Source organism: Microtus oregoni, unplaced genomic scaffold, assembly GCF_018167655.1.
Source record: "Microtus oregoni isolate MIOR12 unplaced genomic scaffold, Mior012 000013F_ref0000133, whole genome shotgun sequence".
Classification (NCBI taxonomy): Eukaryota; Metazoa; Chordata; class Mammalia; order Rodentia; family Cricetidae; genus Microtus; species Microtus oregoni.
In genome coordinates this window covers 36,209,210-36,230,561 of record NW_024543072.1, presented here as the reverse complement: position 1 = coordinate 36,230,561, position 21,352 = coordinate 36,209,210, and the positions used below count along the sequence as shown (strand labels likewise).

The following is a 21,352-nucleotide window of genomic DNA, read 5'->3' as shown; positions in this document are numbered from 1 at the left end:
GGCAACGAGAAGAAGAGAATTCTGGAAAGAGGAAAGTGCAGTCTGCAGCCATCACCCAGACACAGAGGAAGCAGATGAGAATGCCCTGCTGATAAACGTATCAAGCTACATGGCTAACACAGACAAGAATTATGGGTTAAGATGTAAGATATAAGAGTTAATAAAAAGTCTGAACTAATAGGCCAACCAGTTTATGATTAATGTAGACCTCTGTGTGTTTCTTTGGGATTGAACAGCTGCGGGACTAGGCGGGACAGAAACCTCGGTCAACAGTTTGGTAGGGACCAAGGTATCATATTGTATTCTCATCCTATTCCCTGATTGTACTGGAAAGTGAAAACTGTATACTCTCCCAGACTGTGAGAACCACAGCAACCAACCATGACCATTCTAAGAACACTTGAGTTAAAACAAGGTAAGACTCTAGTTTTGTCTCCAAGCTCTCAGCTTGCTCTTTGTAATATGCTCGGAGGCAGGGCTTATTTCCAGACTCTCTGGCATTCTGCATTTCTAAATGCTATCTCTTAAATGGAAGATAATCTTTCTGGCACATGGGTTAAATGTCTTCAAAATGGTTTCTGATTGGCCAACACTTTAATACACAGAAGCTTACCCCCATACACACTTAAAATTTCTGGCTCACAGTAAAGACCTACTCACACTAGGGATACCTTTCTGGCAACCTATGGGGCATGGGTGTTTCTTCTCCGGACTGCCTGTTCTTACCCTAGCATTTGCTTTAGACCTAACAATTAGTTAACGGCCTTAGGTTCACAACTCTCCTTTCCCAGCACCTGCTATGTCCAAAGTTAGGCAGAAGTCTTATAAAGGGGGGAAAGGCTCGTAAGGCCCCACTCCTTCCCAAGGCGCTATATAGCTAATGTTTGCTGGGTGGAAGTGGAAATAATACTCTACAGTGGTGTAATCACTGTGCTCAAGTAAATAACCCCCCCCCATTGTCATGCAAGCAACACTAATTAAATGCAGTGGTCTACCAAGACAAAAAAGATGCAATTTTTGTTAGGAAAAGGATCGTTTGAGAGGGAGACGATGGGGAATAATGGGGTGGGGAAATGTAATCAAAGTACATTACATGTATACTAGTACATATATGTATGAAATTGTATACATATGTGTGAAATTGTAAAATAATCAAGTTTTTAAAAATTCTCATACAGATTCATTTGCCTGACCTTAACAAAAGTAAATCATTCTTTAGTGGAAAAGATGGGGCATAGGAAGTGACTCTGTGTGCTAAAACCTTCTCCACAAAAGCAAGTTAGTGCCCTGGGAGTCAGCTGAGGGACGGGGAAAGGTCAGCAGCTAGAACATGCTGGTCTTCATTGGTACACATTATAGAAAATGAAGCTGAAAACTGCTCTTAGCTTTCAGTTACTATAAAAATACTGAAAACAAACCTTGCAAGGAAGAAAGATTTATTGGCTTAGTCATGGTTCTAGGCCATGAGTGGGCAGACCTTGGTAACTTTCCAACATTGTCCTTGGGCTTGAGGTGAAGCAGGGCATCACGGGAAGGAAGATATGGTAGTTTGAGTGCTTCACGTGACAGTGGCCAAAAGAGAAAAGCCAGAGTCTCTATAGTCCTTCAAGGGCACACCGGTGACCTAACCTCCTCCACAAAGCCCGAGTCACCTTTCAACATATGACCTTTGGGAAGACACTGAAGATCCACAGCAGGACACTGCCTAACTGTAACTTCTCCCTTGGCCTTCCCTCAGCCTCCAGAAGCAGATGACCAGTCCCATTCTTCATCCATAACCACACTTCTAAAAAAAAATCAAAGCAATCATCCCTGGGACTGCCTCCCATCTCAAAAGGTCGGAGGGATGTCACCAAGAAAAACATGAGGTCTAAAAGACCTGTGTGTCATACTCCAGCAGCCCAGTGCACATCAGTCTGGGCAGAAAGCTGATCACACAATCTTTACAGTTTTCAGCATATCTGACAGGACATAGGTGTCATCCCAACCCTGCCCAGGCTTCCTCAGGGTCCGCTCCAGAGCCTGGGCCATTTCCAGGAGCTCTGGTGTAGCCCGCTTCTGCTCTGGCTGCAGCTGACAAAACAGGATCTCATTCACTTCGCCCTCAATTCGCCGGACATACAGGAGAGGGAAGGCTGCCTTCAGTCCAGCCAGCACTGAGTCCTTTAACTCCACATCACGACACACAAGGTTAAGGATAAAGATACCTGTGGAACAGGAAGGAAAGAGTAGATTGACCACAGATCCATGCATAAGGAGAACCCAGAAGTCTCTAACAGGGAGGCTGGTGAAGGGAGAAAATCAGGAGAGCCTGCAGAGAATACACAGCACACAAAAGCATAAAGACTGTGCAGATGTGACACTAAGAAAGCTTTTAGTCTGACTTCCTAACGCTTCCCATCGCTAACACGTTACTGTAATATTCTCCATGCCTAAGAAATCTTTTAATGAAAAGTAATTAATACCCTTCACAAAACACAAATTTATCAATTCCACAAGAATGTTATATTCTTGACACACACGTCACATGGGTATTTACTATCCAGTGAGAAGGCCAAGGTTATCTGACTTCTGGCAATCACGGTTCCAATCAACCCAGCCACCAGAGGACTTTTAAAATGGAAAATACCTAGGGGTTGTGGACGCAGGCTTCAAGTAACAAAGAACTCAAGCACCAACTGAGTGTAAGTGTGGCAAGTCTCTCAACCTAAGTTTTCTCATCTGAAAACGGGCTCCTATGAAGATTAAGTAACAAAATGCCAAGTCCAGGGCATCTGGAAACCATCTGAGTGGTAGCTAGAGTCACCAAGCTGCTTCAATGTGAACTACGACGACATTATAAACCACTTGGCAAGATCAACAAAAGCTGAACACCATAAATCACAAGCAGTTACAGGCCTATGGATCTATTCATCACACCTATAAAGAAAGTTACCAAATACATAGCACACACTAAGACTATTACTGGTAACACCGTTTCTATCACCTCCAAACACTGGTGCTGGGCAAATGAATGGTAGCATAGTCACATGATACCAAGAGCAGTAAAAATAAACAATATCATCACAACACCATGGTCAGATCTCACAGACATCAGGCTAAGTAAAAGAAAGCAGACATTTAAAAGAATATAATACATGTGACTCATCTACAGCAAGAAACAAACTTAAGCTGTGAAGACAGTTGAATGTTTTCCCTTTAGAGGAGAGGAGGAGTCAGTAAGGGGTGGCTCCCAGGGTGCTGGAAACTGTGTTTGGTGCAAGCAGACAGCCAATTTAGGAAAACTAATCAAACTACACATTTACACGAAATTTTTATTAAAGAATAATTTTATGCTGGGTGGTGATGGTGCACGCCTTTAATCCCAGCACTCAGAAGGCAGAAACAGGGAGTTGAAGGCCAGCCTGGTCTACAGAGTGAGTTCCAGAACAGCCAGGATTACACAGAGAAATCTTGTCTCAAAAAAACCAAAAAAGAACCATTTTGGTTTTTATTTTTTAATTATGTGTGTGATGTGATATTGGGAATATGCATGCTGTTATGCAGGCACCCAGAGTCTGGTAGAGGAAGGGCCTTGATTCCCTGCAGCAGCACCCAGAGTCTAGCGAGGGCCTCGATTCCCTGCAGCAGGAATTAGAGGCAGTTGACATGAGTGCTGGGAACCTAACCCGAGTCCCCTGCAATAGCTGCAATGGCTCTCACTCTCCAGCCCAAATATTTATTCTAAAGGACCCTTCCCTCTTTCCTTCCCAGACTCTAGGGTTTCTTACCTTCATGAGACAGGATGCTTTTGACCTTCTGCAGAAAAAGTTGGTCCACAAACGCTGGGGGAGGACAACTCATTCCCAGTGTCGGATCCTTACTGTCTACATCAAACATGATCACATCATAGTGGGGTCGAGCTGCGAAAGAGGAGACAATAAGTCCTTGTCTTTGTGGGATAAGATGGCATCACTTACATTTCTATACACACACCTGCTCTGAAACCTGCTGTGGGCAACTAAGCCTGAAGGATGACATCATGAGGGCTCTGACTATTAAAGACTCAAACGTCACGGTTTAGAGCAGTCTTTCTCGTCAAAGTTCAAACCACCCTCCAGCACAGAGGAGCAGTCCTCACCTTCCAGACGCACACACGACAGGCTCATTCTAGCATGAATGGTACACACTATGCCTGTGGTTTTTAATGCTGGAAGAAATGAGCATCACTTTGGGAAGTTTCTACAGACTTGAAAAATGTGATGTCTAACCCCAGAGTGGTGGCCAGAAGTGAGAGGAGGTGGGAAGGAAGCCTATGGTGTGTTCTGCCAGCTCCCCAGGTAATTCGAAAAGTATAATCAAAACTGAGAGCCAGTCAACTGGTCAAAGCAGCTATCCAGGCTAGGGTAACTGATGTGGGATACCCCTCTGAATGCTGTGAATATGTTCTATTACCATTAATAGTTAATAAAGACACTGATTTGGCCAATAGCCAGGCAGAATAGAGCCAGGCAGGAAATCCAAGCAGAGATACAGGGAGAAGAGTGAAGTCAGAGAGTCGCCAGGGAAACAAGATGTGAGATAACAAGCCATAAGTCTCATGGTAAAACATAGATGAATAGAAATGGTTTAGTTGTAAGAGCTAGTTAATAATAAGTTTGAGTTAATAGGCCAAATAGTTTTTAATTAATATTAAACCTCAGAGTGGTTATTCAGGAACTGGTGGGTGGGAGAGAAACCTCCAGTTACAACTGACCAGGCATACATTAACATTAACCAGCCACACTGGGATCCTATGAAGTTAAGGAAGGAACAGGAGACCTATTGAACCTACTGTTTTACAGAAAAGTAATGTGCACTTTATTCTATGTCTAAGGTACAAAGTGAAGGAAACCCTGCAATAGCATTTCTCAGCCTCACACTGCTGGCTGACATTTTGGGTACATTTTGGATAGAAGATTTTCTGTCATTGGTGACAGTAATGGTCCCTCCCATTTGTGACAACCAAAACCATCTTTGCTGACCTTGTCAGATGTCCCTGAGTTTGGAAGTCACTGACTTGTGTGAATGTAGTTTTACTCTATTTCTGGCTTTACCTACAGATGAATGATTTATTAAAAAAAAAGATCAACATAGGCCCTATTTTTTCTTCCCTTTGCTCACTGGCTACAGACTCCGGCTTCCTTGAAGTGGTAGGAAGAGGCAAGGTTACAAGGTCAGAAGAGGGGCTCACTGGTCTCTTTTACTGGTTGCTACACCCCAACAAAACTAGTTCATAACCAAATGAACACACAGGGGAAGACTGACAGGATGTGGATAGCCCCTCTGAGAAGGGAACTCTAGAGACCCGTGCAGGTCTGGCAACCTTAGACTAAGGTTCCATAACTAACAATCCTCTGAAGACCCCCTCCCTCGCCCCGCCCTCAGCGGTACCTTCTCCTTCCGCCAGGCTGGTAATATAGGCCAGGCCATCTGCAATGTGAACCTTCATCCGGTCACTCTGGGAGAAGCCAAACCACTGGGTGGCCACTTCCAACATGGAGGGGTCAATCTCAACAGCATCCACACGAGACTTTGGGAAATGATCATGAACGAAGAGGGGGAGGCTACCTCCTCCTAGACCCACCACCAATAATGCCAGTGGAGTCTCTATAAGAAGAGAGAATGTCAGTAATGGTTGTTCTGCCCAGTGATAAACATTTAAGGACCTAGAAATTGAGACGTCAAGATATTTGCTCTTTCAGCCTTGACGCCATTTTGGCTAGATCCAGGAAATGAACCATGCCCAAATTTACGGTCCCTTACAAACTCCAATGTAACTGGCTGCCATGCTCCCAAGAATCTCTTAAGAGTTACTGGATAGACTCCCATCCTCGGAAATGGAGGCACAAAGCAGCATGAACACAACACCCCTCACCCAGCTCTTAACTCAGAGCCCTAGCCACCTTTTCAGACACCCCAACAACACAAGCACAACCCATTCAAGTTCTTTAAAGGACAGAAAGCAAAGACCCAAATTCTAACCCTAAGCAGAGAACCACAGTAGCCACAAGAGTACTAACAGAAGAAAACAAACAAGCAAATCACCAGAAAAGGCTGGACCCCGAGATTAACTAGAAAATAAAGTCAGGGACTTCAGGTGAAGACACTTGTGAATGAACACATGAAGCTGCCTATTAGTGCAAAGTTATTTTAACTAACTATAATAAGAATTACAGTTTGTCCTCAAATAAGGCACTACTAAAAGCCACATATCACCCAGAGACACTGGAGATGTCATAAACACCATCCAGTTAACACTATATACACATGTGGAAAGTTATAAATAACTTAAAATTCTATGCTTAACTCAAAATCTGTGTGCTTCACATTCCTTGCTGAATATATTTTATTATACCTTAATTTTAAAGTAAAATAAACGGAAGAAAACAAAGTTACACCCCAACACAGGCAGCTATTTCAAGATGGCAGGCTGTCTGAGGCAAGTTACCTCAACTCACTAATGGAGACCATGGTCAGATGAGGGAGGATGGAACCCACGTGCATCTGTGGGTCTGTAGGAACTGCCTGAGCGACACGGCTATGTGCTCCGCTCTTGGGCTTTCGGGCTCTGACTGTGGAAGGCAGTGCTATCTCTTACCTAAGAGCTGCTCTGGGTTTCTCAGCAGGGCAAGGCCAGCAATCATGGCTTTATGGTGTTCACAGCAGAGGTAACTCTTATCGATGGACTGCCCAGGGGCAGGAGGGACGTCCTCAGAAGCATCAGCAGGCCGCTGTTTCTTCCTGTCCTTTTTCCGTTTCTTCTGGGCTAAGGGAGAGAGTCACACTACTCAAGTCCTGTGCTAGCCCTTGGAAATGAAGGATGCCGGCAGCCGTGTGCGGCAACAGCTTTAAACAGATCGAAGAACCAACTGTTAAGTAAGCAATTGTGCTGCCGACTGGTTGACATTATATAGATAGACTCAAACTGACCATTGAGAGAATATTCATACCATAGAAATTGGCAAATTCTACAAATCAGACCCTCCCCACAAAGACATGGCTGGCTTAACACTCACCATATAGTGCTGAATAGCAGAGGATCAGAAAAGGTACAAAGCAAAAGCACATTCAAAACCTGGAAATCTTAACTAACGGGCCTCGAGCCCTCCCCTTTGAGAATGTAAGACCCTTTAGAGGAGGAAAGTGGACTCATTCTTCTTTTTCAGAAATGTAAAGTCACTACTAAGTCCCCAACATCACTTACTGTACCAACACTTACTATAGTTTTCACTCTGAGCTCCTCTCATAACTGTTTCCAATTCTTTGCCCATGAAAAAAACTGAGCATCTCAGATATTCAGTAAAGTACACATGGTTAACAGGCAGGGCCGGTAAGACACAGACCTAGGGCTGTTTGTGCCCCGTGTATCTACCATCTTCCTACTATGTCCCCTAGACAGTACAGTGCACCATCCCACTGCTAAGGAAATCACAGGGGTGGAGACCCTACAACAGACCACCCTACTCTGCCCACTCCCTCGATGCCATCCTAAAAGGATGGCTCTGAATTGTTACAGAATCTGCACTTGCTTGAAGCATCAGAACTGAAGTGTAACCATGGGGTACTTTTCAGACGTAGTCTCTTCTGAGTAATCGCTATTTTGTGATCACACATACCCCCGTGATAGATACTGTTCCTCCCATGGGAAGAAAACTTTACCAAGAAGGCAAGAAACTTGATAATGCCAGGCAGTGGTGGGGCACTTGAGAGTCAGAGGCAGGCGGGTCACTGTGAGTTCAAGGCCATCCTGGTCTACAGGGAGAGTTCCGGGACAGCCATGGGTACAGAGAAACCCTGTCTTGAAAGAAACAAAGAAACTTGACAATGTGGAAAAACCTGAAACTCAAACTGGAAAGAACATTTTGTTCTTTTCAGCCATTTATTTGACTGAGGTGTGGGATGAGATTAAGGAAGCTGCAGCCTGAATTGCCAGCTAAGAGGGTGGGAGCCCACATGCATGGAGAATGCCCCAAAGAAAATCATCCTGAGCCTACAGGATAGGACGAATCTGTGACTGCAGGAGTGGACTTCTCCCTCACCTTCTTCCAGATTCGCTGTGACAACAGCATGCTCAAACAAAAGCAGTAACTGGGAATCGGGCCACCCAATTTCAGATTTCTGGGATCAAAGGGGCATTCTACTGGAGAGGTGGAAGACAGAAACATTAACTTTTTGATCTAAAGCGAATGTTTTTTAGACTAGTCTCATTCTGTCTGGCCTGAAACGGTTTCATAGGCCAAGTCGGCCTGAGATGATGTTGCCTTCTGAGTGCTAGACTGACAAGTCCAGCCTCAGTTTTCACACGAAAGGTATGATTTTAAATCAGTCACAGTGATACAAACATACACAGCCAAGACGCAGGGGGAGGTCAAATCTCCTCAGGGAGATCTCACGGAACATCTTAGGCATACTAAGGAGTGGCTGCTCTCACAGAGGAACAGAGTTCAGGTCCCAGCACCCACACCACAGCTCATGGCTGCCTGTAACTCTAACTCCAAAAGATCTAATGCTCTCTCTCTCGGGACCTACACACATACAAAATTTGTTTTACTCAAAAAAAGAAAATGAGGGAACCAAAGAGAGGTCTGGATCTCACTGACCAAAACTGTAAACATCAGGCAGCTATAGCCACATTAACTGAAATATAAATTAATTAAAATTCAAACTAGTGTGGTGATTTATGCCTATAATCCCAGCTTAGGAGACTGAGGCAGAGGACTGCTGACGGTTCAAGAACAATCTAAAGACTGAGACTATCTCGAACATAAAATACATAAATAAGTAAAAGTCAATTTCTAAAAACAATCAGTCACTCCGACCGTATTCCATGTGCTCTGTATCCATCTACAGTTAGGGGCTCGCACACCAGAATGGAAGCTCATAAACCATTTTCTTCATTACACGCAATCCCACCCAACAGTGCGAGACTAGATGGCAGCTGAGGCACCAACCTAAGTCTCTCTGAATCAGGCAATTGCAGGGCACGCTACGGGGCAGGGCTCAGAGGGGCACAAAGGGATATATTTTATATATGTGTGTGTGTATGTATCAGCTGATAAAACAGAGTCCCTTTAAACTAAGGCACTAAGTCAATATCAGGCTTATTCAGCTTCACTACCGCTACTCCTTACCATGCAGGGATAGGCTTTGTTCAAGGCGGGAAGAAACACTTCTGTTCGATTATCTCCACTAGGACCCTGCCCAGATGGTGGGAAGAGCCCTGCACTTCCCATTACAAAGATCTAGCTCTGTCCTCCATCTCGGCCAAGCTTTTACTTAGTTCTTTTTAAGGACTAATTGAGTCTATCCAGACCCGGTCCCACAACACATCTGTGATGCCTCACCTCGGTGAGACACCTCCTTCAGCAATCTGGCTTCTGACTGCACCACGTTCCTGTTGCTGAGGAAGATGAGCCGCCGAAAGTACCACCTATCTTCCCCTTGCACGTCCTCAATAACATAGTCACCACTCAGGGCACTGTGGTCTTGATGCTGAACAGTCCGGACTCCAATGTCCCCACCCACAGACAGGAAGGGAACCTGTAGGAGCAGACAGATTGAGGCAAAAACATCATCACACTGCACTTTTGGTTGAGCGTGAGAACTTGCCCCACACCAAGGACAACAACAGCTTCTTTCTAAACCAGTGCTCTCCTGGGCCTTTAGAGACCAGACCCACTTTAGAAACTCAATGAGGGGCTGGAGAGCTGGCTCAGCAGTTAAGAACACTGGCTCCTCTTCCAGAAGACCCAGGTTCAATTCATAGCACCACACGACAGCTTACAACTGTCTGCTACTCCAGTTCTACAGTATCGGACACCTTCACACAGGCACACATGTAGGCCGAACACCAATGCACATACGATAAAAATAAACAAAAACTCTATAATGGTACTCCCATGAGATTGGATGCTCTTTTCTGGTGTGCAGACAAACACAGAGGGAAAAAAAAAACACACATAAAATACATAATCTTTTTTTAAGAATGTGAAAAAAAAACAAAAAAAACATAGGCCTCCAACCCAGATACAGATGCTATAGTAGTATGGCTTTCTTTGCTGTGTGTGTGTGTGTGTGTGTGTGTGTGTGTGTGTGTGTGTTTCAAGAATTAAACCCAGGGCGTTTTGCACAACAGGCACAACACTGATCTACAACCTCAGCCCCTAGATGGATTCACCCCTCTCTCTCTCTTTCTCTCTCTCTCTCTCTCTCTCTCTCTCTCTCCTGGGAACATTTAACTCTCACCTCACTATGGCTCTCCAAACTATGGTCAGATTCTAGTCCTAACTTTCTTCTTCAATCTTTTTAAAATATAATTTTAATTTATTATTATTTTATACGCATTGTGGTGTTGCCTACATGTATGTCTGTTTGAGGGTGTAGGATCTCCTGGAACTAAAGCTACAGACAGGTGTGAGCTGCCATGTGGTTGCTGGGAACTGAACCTAGGTCCCCTGGAAGAGCAGCCAGTGCTCTTTAACCACAGAGCAATCTCTCCAGTCCCTTAATCAATTTTTTAAAGTTAGCATACAAAGTAATGAGTTTCATCATGGCCTCTCTCATGCATTTGACATCATACTTTGTTCTCATGTGTTCTCCTCCCTGGTCCTGGCCTTTGGAGGGCTCCTTTTGCCTTCCTAGCTGCTGATGGAACTCCAGGAACCAGCAAGAGCTGCTGCCAAAGTTTGGTACCTGCTGCTGGGGAGGCATCCCCGCCGGGGCCAGCTCCATGACTCTGGTTGACAGCTCTGCTTGAATGCTTTCCATGCCATCATACCGCTGGCCGCGATGAAGAGCCACTGTGACCAACCTCCTGAAGCCTGCGCTGGCTGCCAGCTGCTTCCGGCCCTCGTCCATGCCAAAGAGCCACTCGGTCTCTCGGCCCTGGGGTACTGGAATAGACAAAATTGGTTACAGGGAGCCACGGGGGCAAATGTTCAAGGTCCACAACCAATATGGTCCACATGGCAAAGCCAGTCACTGCTCTGAACAGCTTCCTTCCTGTGACTCCACTGAGACGCTATCAATTCCCAAAAGCAGAGCAGCCCATCAAACCTGAAGCAAGACTAAGGGTGATACACGATACAAGTCCTGGGGTTGGGGGAGACTGGAAGATAGAAAGAAAATGCTGTTTTAGACATGCAGGCCTGATTCTAAGCTGTTTAAAAATACAAATAACAGGGGCTGGAGAGAGGGTTTAGTGGTTAAGAGTACTGGCTGATCTTCCAGAGCTACTGAGTTCAATTCCCAGCAACTACATTGTGGCTCACAACCATCTCTAGTGGGATGTGATGTCCTCTTCTGGCATAAAGATGTACATGCAGATAGCACTCATGCATAAAATAATTTAAAAAAATACAAATAATATAATTCTCACAATAACAATGGCGCAAGGTGAACATGGCATTATTTCCGTTTTCACAAATGAGGAAAGAGAACATAGAACTTAAACTGTTTGTCTAGGCTCATACACTAGTGAACGCAAAGCTCGGACTCAGCCCCAGACAGCCTGGCCCGTCGCCATCCTCCTGGCCACTCCACCATTCACTCCCATAGGTAGCCAGTAAAGATTCTGAAATACGTGGAAAGATGGCTTGGTTCTCAAGAAACCAGATTTCCAGCACATGCCCACGGTTTCCTCGCTCCTCCATCCTTCTGGTACCCTCCCTGCTTTCCGCACCTTCATGTGTCACGTGGCAAGCATCATTCCTAAGAGCTTACACTTCCCAACCACACAGACGGTTACATTCCCTTCTGCTTACAAGTTATCTGAGGAAAATAAAGCACACGAAGGTACCTAAACGGGAGCTGGAATCCAAAGAGTCCACTGCAGAACTTACTCCTGTAGCTGCTCCTTGCACTGCCTCCTTTAGTTAAGTCTGCAGTGGCTTTCCTTCTGGACGACAGCACACAGGCTAGACAGAACCCGAGCTAGATCTCACAGCTGGCACCAACCAGCCCAGCCTCGCCTCCATCAATGCAAACTCTGAGTAACTAAAATTTCTATACATGTGCAATGAGTCTAAATTTACACTTACTGTGTCCTGCCTACCACCTCCATTTTCAAACTTCATCAAGCCTTTATTTTGGACTATGAAAAGAGCAAACTCAAGTCTAAGAAGGCTGCTGGAGGGCTATTACTCCCTTTTCATCATGCCTTGGCTAATCCCACCTTAAGATAAAAACAGCCATGACATACCCAATCACCAGGACCCAAGCCCAGCCCCGGCCCTGTAAGCCAGCCCTTCCAGGGAAAGACGTGGAGCAATCCCAACTCACTGATAAAAATGGCAAAATGACTGTCCCGCGATGGTTTCACAGTGGGGTTGTCCACCACGTGGAGGGTGTAGCGTGGCTCCCCAGTGTCCCCACTGCACAAGTCCAGAGACACACTCCCCAGCCCAGCCTTGCGGCGCAGCTGACTACACAGCCAAGCATAGTGCTGCCGCTCCCGCACGGCCTCAGCCAGTCCATCGGCACTCTCCAGCCGCACAGGCCTGCCCTGCTCCTGAGTACACAGCTCAAAGATCTGAAGGGCAGAGCCAGGGACTGGCCTGAACTTGGTCATGACGAAGGCAAAGACAGGCAGGGAGAACCGAGGCTCTGCTTCAGACACCTGGTCCTGGCTGCTGGCCACTTGGTGTACCCTCACCATCCACCCCTCCCGAGAGAAGTGACCCACTGCTTTCTTCAGGATGTGAGCCTGCGCCAGGGAGATGCAGAGGTAGCGACCGCCCACCTGCAGGACCCGGCCAACCTCAGCCAGCATCCTGTCCACCCGCTGCAAGGTCTGCTCCTCCTCGTCTGTCAGGACGGCATCCAGCGTGCCCTTGTCCAACACCACCTGGAATGTGGCGTCAGGAAACTCCATCTGTGCCATGTCCATCTTCAAGAAGCTCATGTGGGGGCGTCGGCTGGCATTGCGCTCCTTCATCTGCTTGATTACCACCTCACTGATGTCAATATTCACGATATCTTGATAGCCCACATCATACAGTTGCTCACTCAGCTCTGAGTTGCCACAGCCAATCACAAGCAGCTAGAGAAAAAACAAAAATCATGTACAAAATAGAAGGGACCAAGGCAAAGGCAAGCTCTTTGACACTTCAGAGAGGAAAGTCTCTCAGAGCAACCACGGTAAGGAGAAAGCAAGACTACAACTAACTCTAGATGCCATCTTGGAACTACCAATACAGGTATGTGCAACCCTGGGCCCAGGGCAGCCACGACTACAGTTCAAAACAAACTGTAAGCATTCTTAAAATGCGTATTTTTTTGCTATTATTTCACTGTGCCACTAGATTGCATGGTTCTCAAGTGTGAGCCTTGGAGATGAGAACCTTGCATTACGATGTCAAAAGCTAGACACATCTGGGAGGAATTCACTAATCAAAGGAGTATTTTGTCAAAAGAAAGATCATGTGAGAATGGTTTTATGGTGTGTGCTATTCAAAACTGAATGTGGGGCTGGAGAGATGGCTCAGAGGTTAAGAGCACTGACTACTCTTCCAAAGGTCCTGAGTTCAATTCCCAGCAACCACATGGTGACTCACAACCATCTGCAATGAGATCTGGTGCCTTCTTCTGGTGTACAAGAATACACCCAGGCAAAACACTGTATACATAATTAATAAATAAATTAAAAAAAAAAAACTGAATGTGTGGCTGGAGAGAACACTCAGTAGGTAATTGCACCTACGGTTGTTACTGAGGACCCAAGTTCAGTTCTCTGCACCCAAAAGGCCCAGCTCATGATTGCTCACACCGCCTGTTCCGGGAACTTGGATAGCCCCCTTCTGGCCTTCACGGCTCCTGTATTCACATGATGTATATAAACTCATGCAGGCAAACACACATATGCATCGTCAAATAAATAAGTAAATCTCTTTTTAAAGTCTGTAGGAAGTTGTAAAATCCAAACACGCCAGTTGCAATATCGATTTACAGTTAAAAATGGAGCCTGTCATAACTATTTCCATGCTCTCATGCTTTCCGTGTCCCCGGACAATAAACTCCAGTTTATGAGATTTCCAAATCTGCTCCCGTCACAGATTCCATCTCAGGATATTTAGCTAGTTTTCTGAAGCCAAACGTAAAAGCCCAAGTTACTGTCTCTCTCTGCAGCCCAATCTCCCATTCATCTTTCAAAAGTCTGGTGTCACCATCTCCGGAGGGAAAAGCATCTTTCGGTGAGATGTGACTAAGCTCTGGCGTCAGACAGACCTGTTTTTAAATCTCCATTTGACAACCTACTATATGTGTGACCTTCAACATTCACCTGTAAAAACAAGTGCCCCTGAATTTGCTAAGAATAAAAAAACTGCACATGCCTGACGGTACGTTTTCCTCCCTGCCGCCAATACAACCCCACCTCTTCCACGGCTACTACTAAACTTGGAACGTTGCGCTGTCAGAGTGTGTGCAGTTTATATCACTGCTCCTGGGGCTTGAGTATAGGGCACAACGTCTGAAACCTGATAAGCACCCAGCAATGACCTATCAACAAAGCCAGACGGTGCTGCCAATGCCACACTTGGGCACAGCGACACAACACCCCTTCAGACTACTGACGAAGCCACCATTCCAAATACGGTGAAGACAGAAAAGTTTCTCTGCTTAGTAGACCAGGCTGGCCTTGAACTCACAAGATCCGCCTGCCTCTGCTGGGATTAAGGGCAGGCGCCACCATGCCCGAAGGATCAGCTTTTAACTGAAAGATTTAAATGGCTATTTTAAAGTTGTCATTTGGCCAAAATGCTGCACGGAGTCCTGAACTGTGGATCCGAGGAGGATACCCACGCCTGCCTGTCTCCTAAGTTTAGGACTGCTATCTTCAGTCCCCAAGAAGAATTCCTGGCCGCACGTCGTACCTTTTCCCTGGGCTTGATGTATTTGTGCAGCACTTCACAGAGTTCCAGGTAGGTTCCATACCATTCGAAAGATTTCTTCCCTCGCTGTTGGAAGAACTTCTCCCAATAGTCAACAGAGCCAAACTCCTTGGAGCTTTTAGGTAAGAGATTCATGTTCCCACGGCGAGGTGCGTCTCCGAGACCACTGGTGACAGATCATGAAGGGGACTCACCCCAGGAAGCCCCGAGATGCAGCCGCGGGAATCTCAGCCACTACAGACGGCATCGAATCGTTCCACACTCAAAACCCAACCGAACACCACTACGCGGCACACGCACGCGCGCGCCGCCCCCTTCTCTGCACCCTCAGTCCGCGCCCCACGTGCAACAAGCCCCACGCTCGGGCTGCTGCTCTCAGAACCAAGCAACCACATCCGGGTAAGATGCCTCGGGATTGGTCTGGCGCCCATACCAGACCGGCACCTCATTGGCCATTGAGTCTCATTTTTGGCATTTCATTGGTTGCTCGTAGGCGTCATGCGCTTTACCCAAGGCGACTCGAGTGGGCGGGACTTCCTGCCAGAGTCCGGGCGGAAGAGGCCTACTGCCGGGAGCCAGGAGCGGCTGCGCGCGCCGCCACAGAGGCCTCTGGGAGACTGTGCTCCATCGCCGGCTGAGGGCGCGCGGACACTGGGAGCTCACTTAGCAGAATGGTGTCTGAATCCGGAGCAGGAGGCTCTCTTGTTCAAGAGGACGTAAGCTTTGGTCTGCACGTGCCTTTCTGTCGTCTCAGTCCTGCACAGCCCAGCGCTGTTCCCTTCTGCATCTCCTCTCCCCGGATCTATTTGCCACCGTTCTTGGTTAGTTCAGAAGGCAATGACTACTTTCTCTGCCCCAAAATACAGGGCTTCGCTATCAACACTGTAACAACGTAAAATTTCAGGAGGAAAGACTAGCAACCGATAATACAGAGGCGCCTCCTGAACCCTTTTCCTCACCCCTTAAAACACAGTAGCCAAACTGAAGATTCGTTTTGTTAGGGGCTTCCTTCAATTGTCCTTCTGATGTCAGCTGTAAAGGTATATTATATGTGTCCGTTGAGCATGTCATCCTTCCAGATGCTCGTTTTATGAAAATATTCCAAGGAGGTTCCTGGTGAAGGACTGTTTTGAAAAGACGATGGAAGAAACAGCTCTCACGATAAAGGAGCAAGAGAGGTGGTTTATTCTGGATGCAAATATGAGTGATCATGGTCCATAGGTTCCTCAAATACCATATTCCCATGAGGTGGCAGTTTCATGGACTTTTTATAGTAACAACAGAAAGTAGTAAAATAACACACTTCCAAATATCTTGATGGGTATATTGTGAGATATTTAAAACCAAGCAGGACAAACTAGATATCTGTTCCTACTTCCCAGAGGCTTTACATAATGGTCACAAAAGATGTGAAGTCATGCACAGAGGACACTAAATAGCTATTAAGGAGGCACATTTCAACTTCTTCACATTGAAGCTGCAATCAATGAGTCTTTGAGGACACAGCTTTCAGTATTTCTTGTTCACAGTCTACACACATAGTACTAGCTCAGACGCTGAACACTTAGAGTAGACATAATGTTTAAAGTAATCTTCAAGCATTTCATAATCATCCATTGGACTTTAATTGAAAATTTTTTCATCTGATATATTCTGATCATGGTTTCTCCTCCCCAAACTCCTCCCAAATCTTCCCCATGATACTCCCACCCTTTAGCAAGCAAACAGGCAATAATACCCAGAATCAAAAAGAAAGAAAGAAATTAAAAAACAACAACAGAAAAAACATACACACACAAACGTCCCGTCAAAACACAAAATTGAAAACCATAATATACAGGCAAAAGACCTATAAGGCAAAAAAAAAAAAATGTCCAAACCAAGCAATATGAGATTTTTTAAAAAGTCTACAAAAATACCCTTTAGTTTGTTTTGTTGGCCATCTATGCTGGGCATGGGGCCTAATCTTAGTGTGGTTAATATAACCAATTAGATGCCATTGGAGAAAATTGATTTTTCCTTTGCAAGCTGGTATCAACTGCAGATAACTTCTTGATCAGGTATGGATGCCAGTGTCTATTTACCCCACTCAGGACTGGGCTCCCACATGGCTTGGACCTGTACAGGCTCTGTTCATGCTACCTTTGTCTGTGAACTCATGTGCGCATCAGTCCTGTCGTGTCTGGAAGACAATTTTCTCGGAGTCATCTGTCCCCTGTGTCTTCTCGTCTGCATAGCTCCCTGAGCCGTGAAGAGAAGAGTTTGATGAGGTTGTTCCATTTAGGACTCAGTACCCAAAACCTCTCAGACTCTGCACATTGCCTAGTTGTGGGTCTGTGTCAGTTCTCATCTACTGCAGGAGGAAGCATCTCTGACGGTGGCTGAGCAAGGCACTGATCTATGGTTATAGCAGAATGTCCTTAAAAGTCATTTTATCAGTATGTTCCTTTAGCAGAGCAATAGGGTTTGGTTTTCCCTTAGACCCATAACCTATCCAAGTCTATGCTTCATGGCCACCAACAGTATCAGGCATGAATTTCATCTCTTGGAATGGGCCTTAAATCCAGTCATACAGTAATTGATTTTTTCCACAGCTTTTGTGCGCTAGCATATCTTGGAGACAAGTCACTGCCATAGATTGTAGGGTTTGTAGCTGGGTGGTGGTTACCTTTCTCTAGTAGCACGCAGAGTACCTTCCAGGATCACGAACACTAGTCAGTAAGGGTGAAGGCTCCCATGGGACTTCTCAAAACAGGAGATTGGTTAGTTGCTCCATCCCCACCCCAGCAAAGTTTTGATCCTTTAGTTCAGTGGTGAGACTCAGAGATCTGTGTTTCTAAGAAGTTGCCAGATGATGCTCTAGGGAGATGTCATCCCTGAGCTAGTATCAGATCCTTCCAGGAATGTCCCTTCTAATGCTATCATTCCAAGACCACACTTTGAAAACCACTGCTTCAAATTCTAAATGAGTGATAAGGAAAAATGAATATGGTGTAAGACAGGATAGAAAGGTGGGACAAATTAAGGGGACTTGAGGAAAAGAAGCCCCAAAGCCCCTCCCTTTGGAATGTGGTCCTGTTTTCTAGCTGAAAGTCTCACACAAAGCAAAATGAAACAAAAAACCTTAACACAACTAAAGGCCAGAATTAACTACCGTGATTACGCTAATTTTCCTAAAGATATATAAAACAAGGATGTGAAAAACAACCAAATGCTTACATAGGGCCAGGTCATTTAAAACCTTGGGTTTAGCCATGTCAGCACTCCTCTCTCCTCTCTAAAGCAAACAACATGTGGCATAAAGCTGCCCTAAAAATTCATTTATAAGAAATTCCTTAAGGTAAGGAAAATAAACTAGCTCATAGTTCTGTACATAATTCTACAGCTCTGCCTAATCGTTACTGCTTGTAAATTATATCCTTTGAGAAATGGAACAGCCATAAAGTCACATTATATAGTCTTTGTAAACACACCTAAGTGGTACTCTCTTAAGAAGGCCACATCCACACTTGGGTATATTCTGGGCATTTCTTTCTAAAAACCAGTGCTTCAATCTAAATTGTACACTATCTACCATTCATACATAATAAATTCACTTTTCCTTCACTCTGACTTGTCTTGAAATTCTTTTCTGAAAAGTAGTCAAGAATCGGATCAGAACTCGTCAGGTCATTGGTGGCAGTTCTGGGATGTGTCTCCTCACCATTGCTGATACTTTTAGCTCCGCAATTTCAAAGGTTAATTTTTTAAAAATCCCCTACAAGTAACATGAAGGAATATTTGTCTCCTGCTTCACTCCCTCCGTTCACGTTCTTCTCTCCACCCAAACGTTTTCCTACTACGTAACACAAGGTCCCAATCAGGGAGGGGTGGGGCCTTTTTGAAATCCTTTTTAGGAGTCAAGGACATCACTTGTGCTTGAAAAACTACACAACTGGAAAGAAGCTGAGCAGCATCCACCAGTGCAAGGCTTTGTCAGTTCAGTAAGTGTTTGAAATGTCTAATAAAAGCTATCATCTACAGAAAAGTAGCACAGATCAAATTATAGATAAGTGATAAGCAAGACAGTCGTATGAAAGGCGTTAAATGGTTGCAAAAATATCTGCAGTGGGGGTAGTGATGCTTTACAGGAAAAATAAAACAGATTCCTATAGCAGAGACCTTTGAGGCCTCTTTTCTAACCTAAGGGTAGGCCAGAGAAGGCTTCCTTGGGAAAGGTGGAAAGAATCTGTACTATGCTTCAGTCCATGCTGCTTACCTTATTTTTTCTCAATGAGAGCATGCATGCATGAAGGAGGAGGAAGAAGAGGATTATGAAGAGGAGGAGGAGGAGGAGGAGGAGGAGGAGGAGGAGGCAGTTCACCCTCTGGGGCAGTGGTTCTCAACTTCCCAATGCTGCAACCCTTTAATACAGTTCCTCATGGTGTGGTCACCCCCAACCGTAAAATTATTTCATTGCTCCTTCATAACTGTAATATTGCTACTGTTATGAATCATAATGTATATATCTGATATGCACGATATCTGATATGCAACCCCCAAAGGGGTTTTGACCCACAGTCTGAGAACCGATACTCTAGAGGCCTCCAAGGAATTCTGGCTGTTTCTTTCCTACTCTTCTTATCTCTACTCTTTCTGTCCAGAGCATGACATCAGAAAAGGCAATAGAAGTACTGTCTATTCAGATCTAAGTTTTGGATTCTTACAAACTGCCCCCAAAGGGTGATTACTGTTAGCAGTATGTCTCATATCAAAAATGTATGAATTATCTATTGTCATATGTGCTGGCCTCCTTTCTTTAACCCAAAGAAAGCAATAACAGCCAGAACAGTTTTACATGGTAGAGATTTGCTAAAATGCAATCATAAATTTTAGAATATTTTAGAATATTCTGTAGCTCAGATTCTATCACTAGTCTTTACTGATCTGAAACACTTCTTGCACGATTTAACTATGATATATAATTAATAAGCATGGGTTATCATTAATCCCGTTAAAGTTAGATGTTAAAATTCTTTGTTGTGTTAGTATTCCCAGACTGATCATCTCTATGATTTAAAATGAAGAGTAAAAGGCTGGATACATGGCTCAGTGGTTAAGAGAGCTAGCTCCTTTCAAAGAGGACTCGGGGTCAGTTTCCAGCAACCCATATGGTGGTTCAAAACCATCCATAACTCCAGTTCCAGGGGATCTGATGCCCTTTTCTGACTTCATAGGCACCAAGCACATATGTGGTACACACACATACAAGCAGATGAAACACTGACGTACAGGAAATAAATCTAAAAAAATCAAAGACTGAGTTTAGATAAATTCATCCAACACTGTTTAGTTTCCTTACAAAAATATAAATCTAGACCTCTGGGTATATAATTTGCATGTTAGTCTTACTCAGTTATAATATGCACATGAGATTTTGCTAGCGATATTCAAAACTACTTGGTTGGTGTGACAATTAACTAAAAAGTAAGAAATAATAAATTAAATGTGCTTCTGACTATCCGGGGGAGGTTAATAAAGGATGGAAGAAAATGTGTGGCAGTCAGAATAATGTTCCCCTAAATACGTCTGAATCCTAATACCCCAGAATATGTGAATCAGTTGGCACAGAAGAGTTAAGGTTGTTGTGGTAGTTTGAAAGCAATTGACCCCCATAAACTCATACGGAATGGCACTCTTAGGAGGTGTGGCTTTGTTGAAGTGGTTATGGCCTTGTTGGAAGAAGTGTGTCACTGTTGCGGCAGGCTTTAAGGTTTCCTATACTCAGAATACCACCCAGTGTCTCAGTCGACTTCCTGTTGCCTACAAGATGCAGGGCTCTCAGCTATTACTTTAGCAACACATCTGCCTGCATGCCACCATGATCCCTGCCATGCTGATGATAACAGACTGAACCTCTGCAACTATAAGTGAGTCCCACCCCCACCCCCAGCCCCAACTAAATGTTTTCCTCTATAAGAGCATCTTTGGTCATGGTGTCTCCACAGCAACCATAACTCTAAGACAGCTGTGGACACAATTAAGGTTGCTAATTAGCTGGTATTAAAACCAGGAGATTAGCCTAGGTTACCTGCGTGAATCAGTGTAATGACGAGGGTCCCTTTAAAGCAGAAGAGCAAGAACCAGGGTGCTGGTGGCATGACAGGAATTGGTCTGTCTGTCTGTCTTTGACATGGAAGAAGGAATCCAGAAGCCAAGGAAAGCGGGCAGCCTCTGGAAGCTGGGAAGGGAGACTAAGCTTATCTCTCCTACAGGGCAGGGAGAAGGAACACAGCCCTGCTGACATGTTTTTGTGGTCCATAGAAATGCATGTCAGGCTTTTGATCTTTGCGACCGAAAGATAATACGCTTACATTGTTCACAGTACTAATTATTTTGGTCATTTATTGCAGAGGCAATGAAAAACCAATACATAAACATAAACTGGAGAAATGTGTATGCTT

The 21,352-nt window shown here is 44.9% G+C and overlaps 1 protein-coding gene across 3 annotated transcripts in view; it reads right to left on the bottom strand.

Moving 5' to 3' along the window:
• Positions 1-1,419: 1,419 nt before the first annotated feature.
• Positions 1,420-21,352, bottom strand: part of Eef1aknmt (eEF1A lysine and N-terminal methyltransferase) — a 34,961-nt gene continuing 15,028 nt past the window's right edge. Inside the window, exons 1-8 of one of the 3 annotated variants that reach the window (XM_041662465.1) lie at positions 14,892-15,276; positions 12,301-13,060; positions 10,714-10,913; positions 9,366-9,561; positions 6,620-6,787; positions 5,413-5,628; positions 3,771-3,902; positions 1,420-2,207 (exon numbers count right to left, since the gene is read on the bottom strand). In XM_041662465.1, the coding sequence (XP_041518399.1) occupies positions 1,933-2,207; positions 3,771-3,902; positions 5,413-5,628; positions 6,620-6,787; positions 9,366-9,561; positions 10,714-10,913; positions 12,301-13,060; positions 14,892-15,044 (2,100 nt within the window). In that variant the 5' untranslated portion in view covers positions 15,045-15,276 and the 3' untranslated portion in view covers positions 1,420-1,932. Of the gene's footprint in view, positions 2,208-3,770; positions 3,903-5,412; positions 5,629-6,619; positions 6,788-9,365; positions 9,562-10,713; positions 10,914-12,300; positions 13,061-14,517; positions 14,534-14,891; positions 15,277-21,352 lie in introns of those variants that run through there. The other 2 variants (XM_041662467.1, XM_041662466.1) reach the window with 2 other exon arrangements.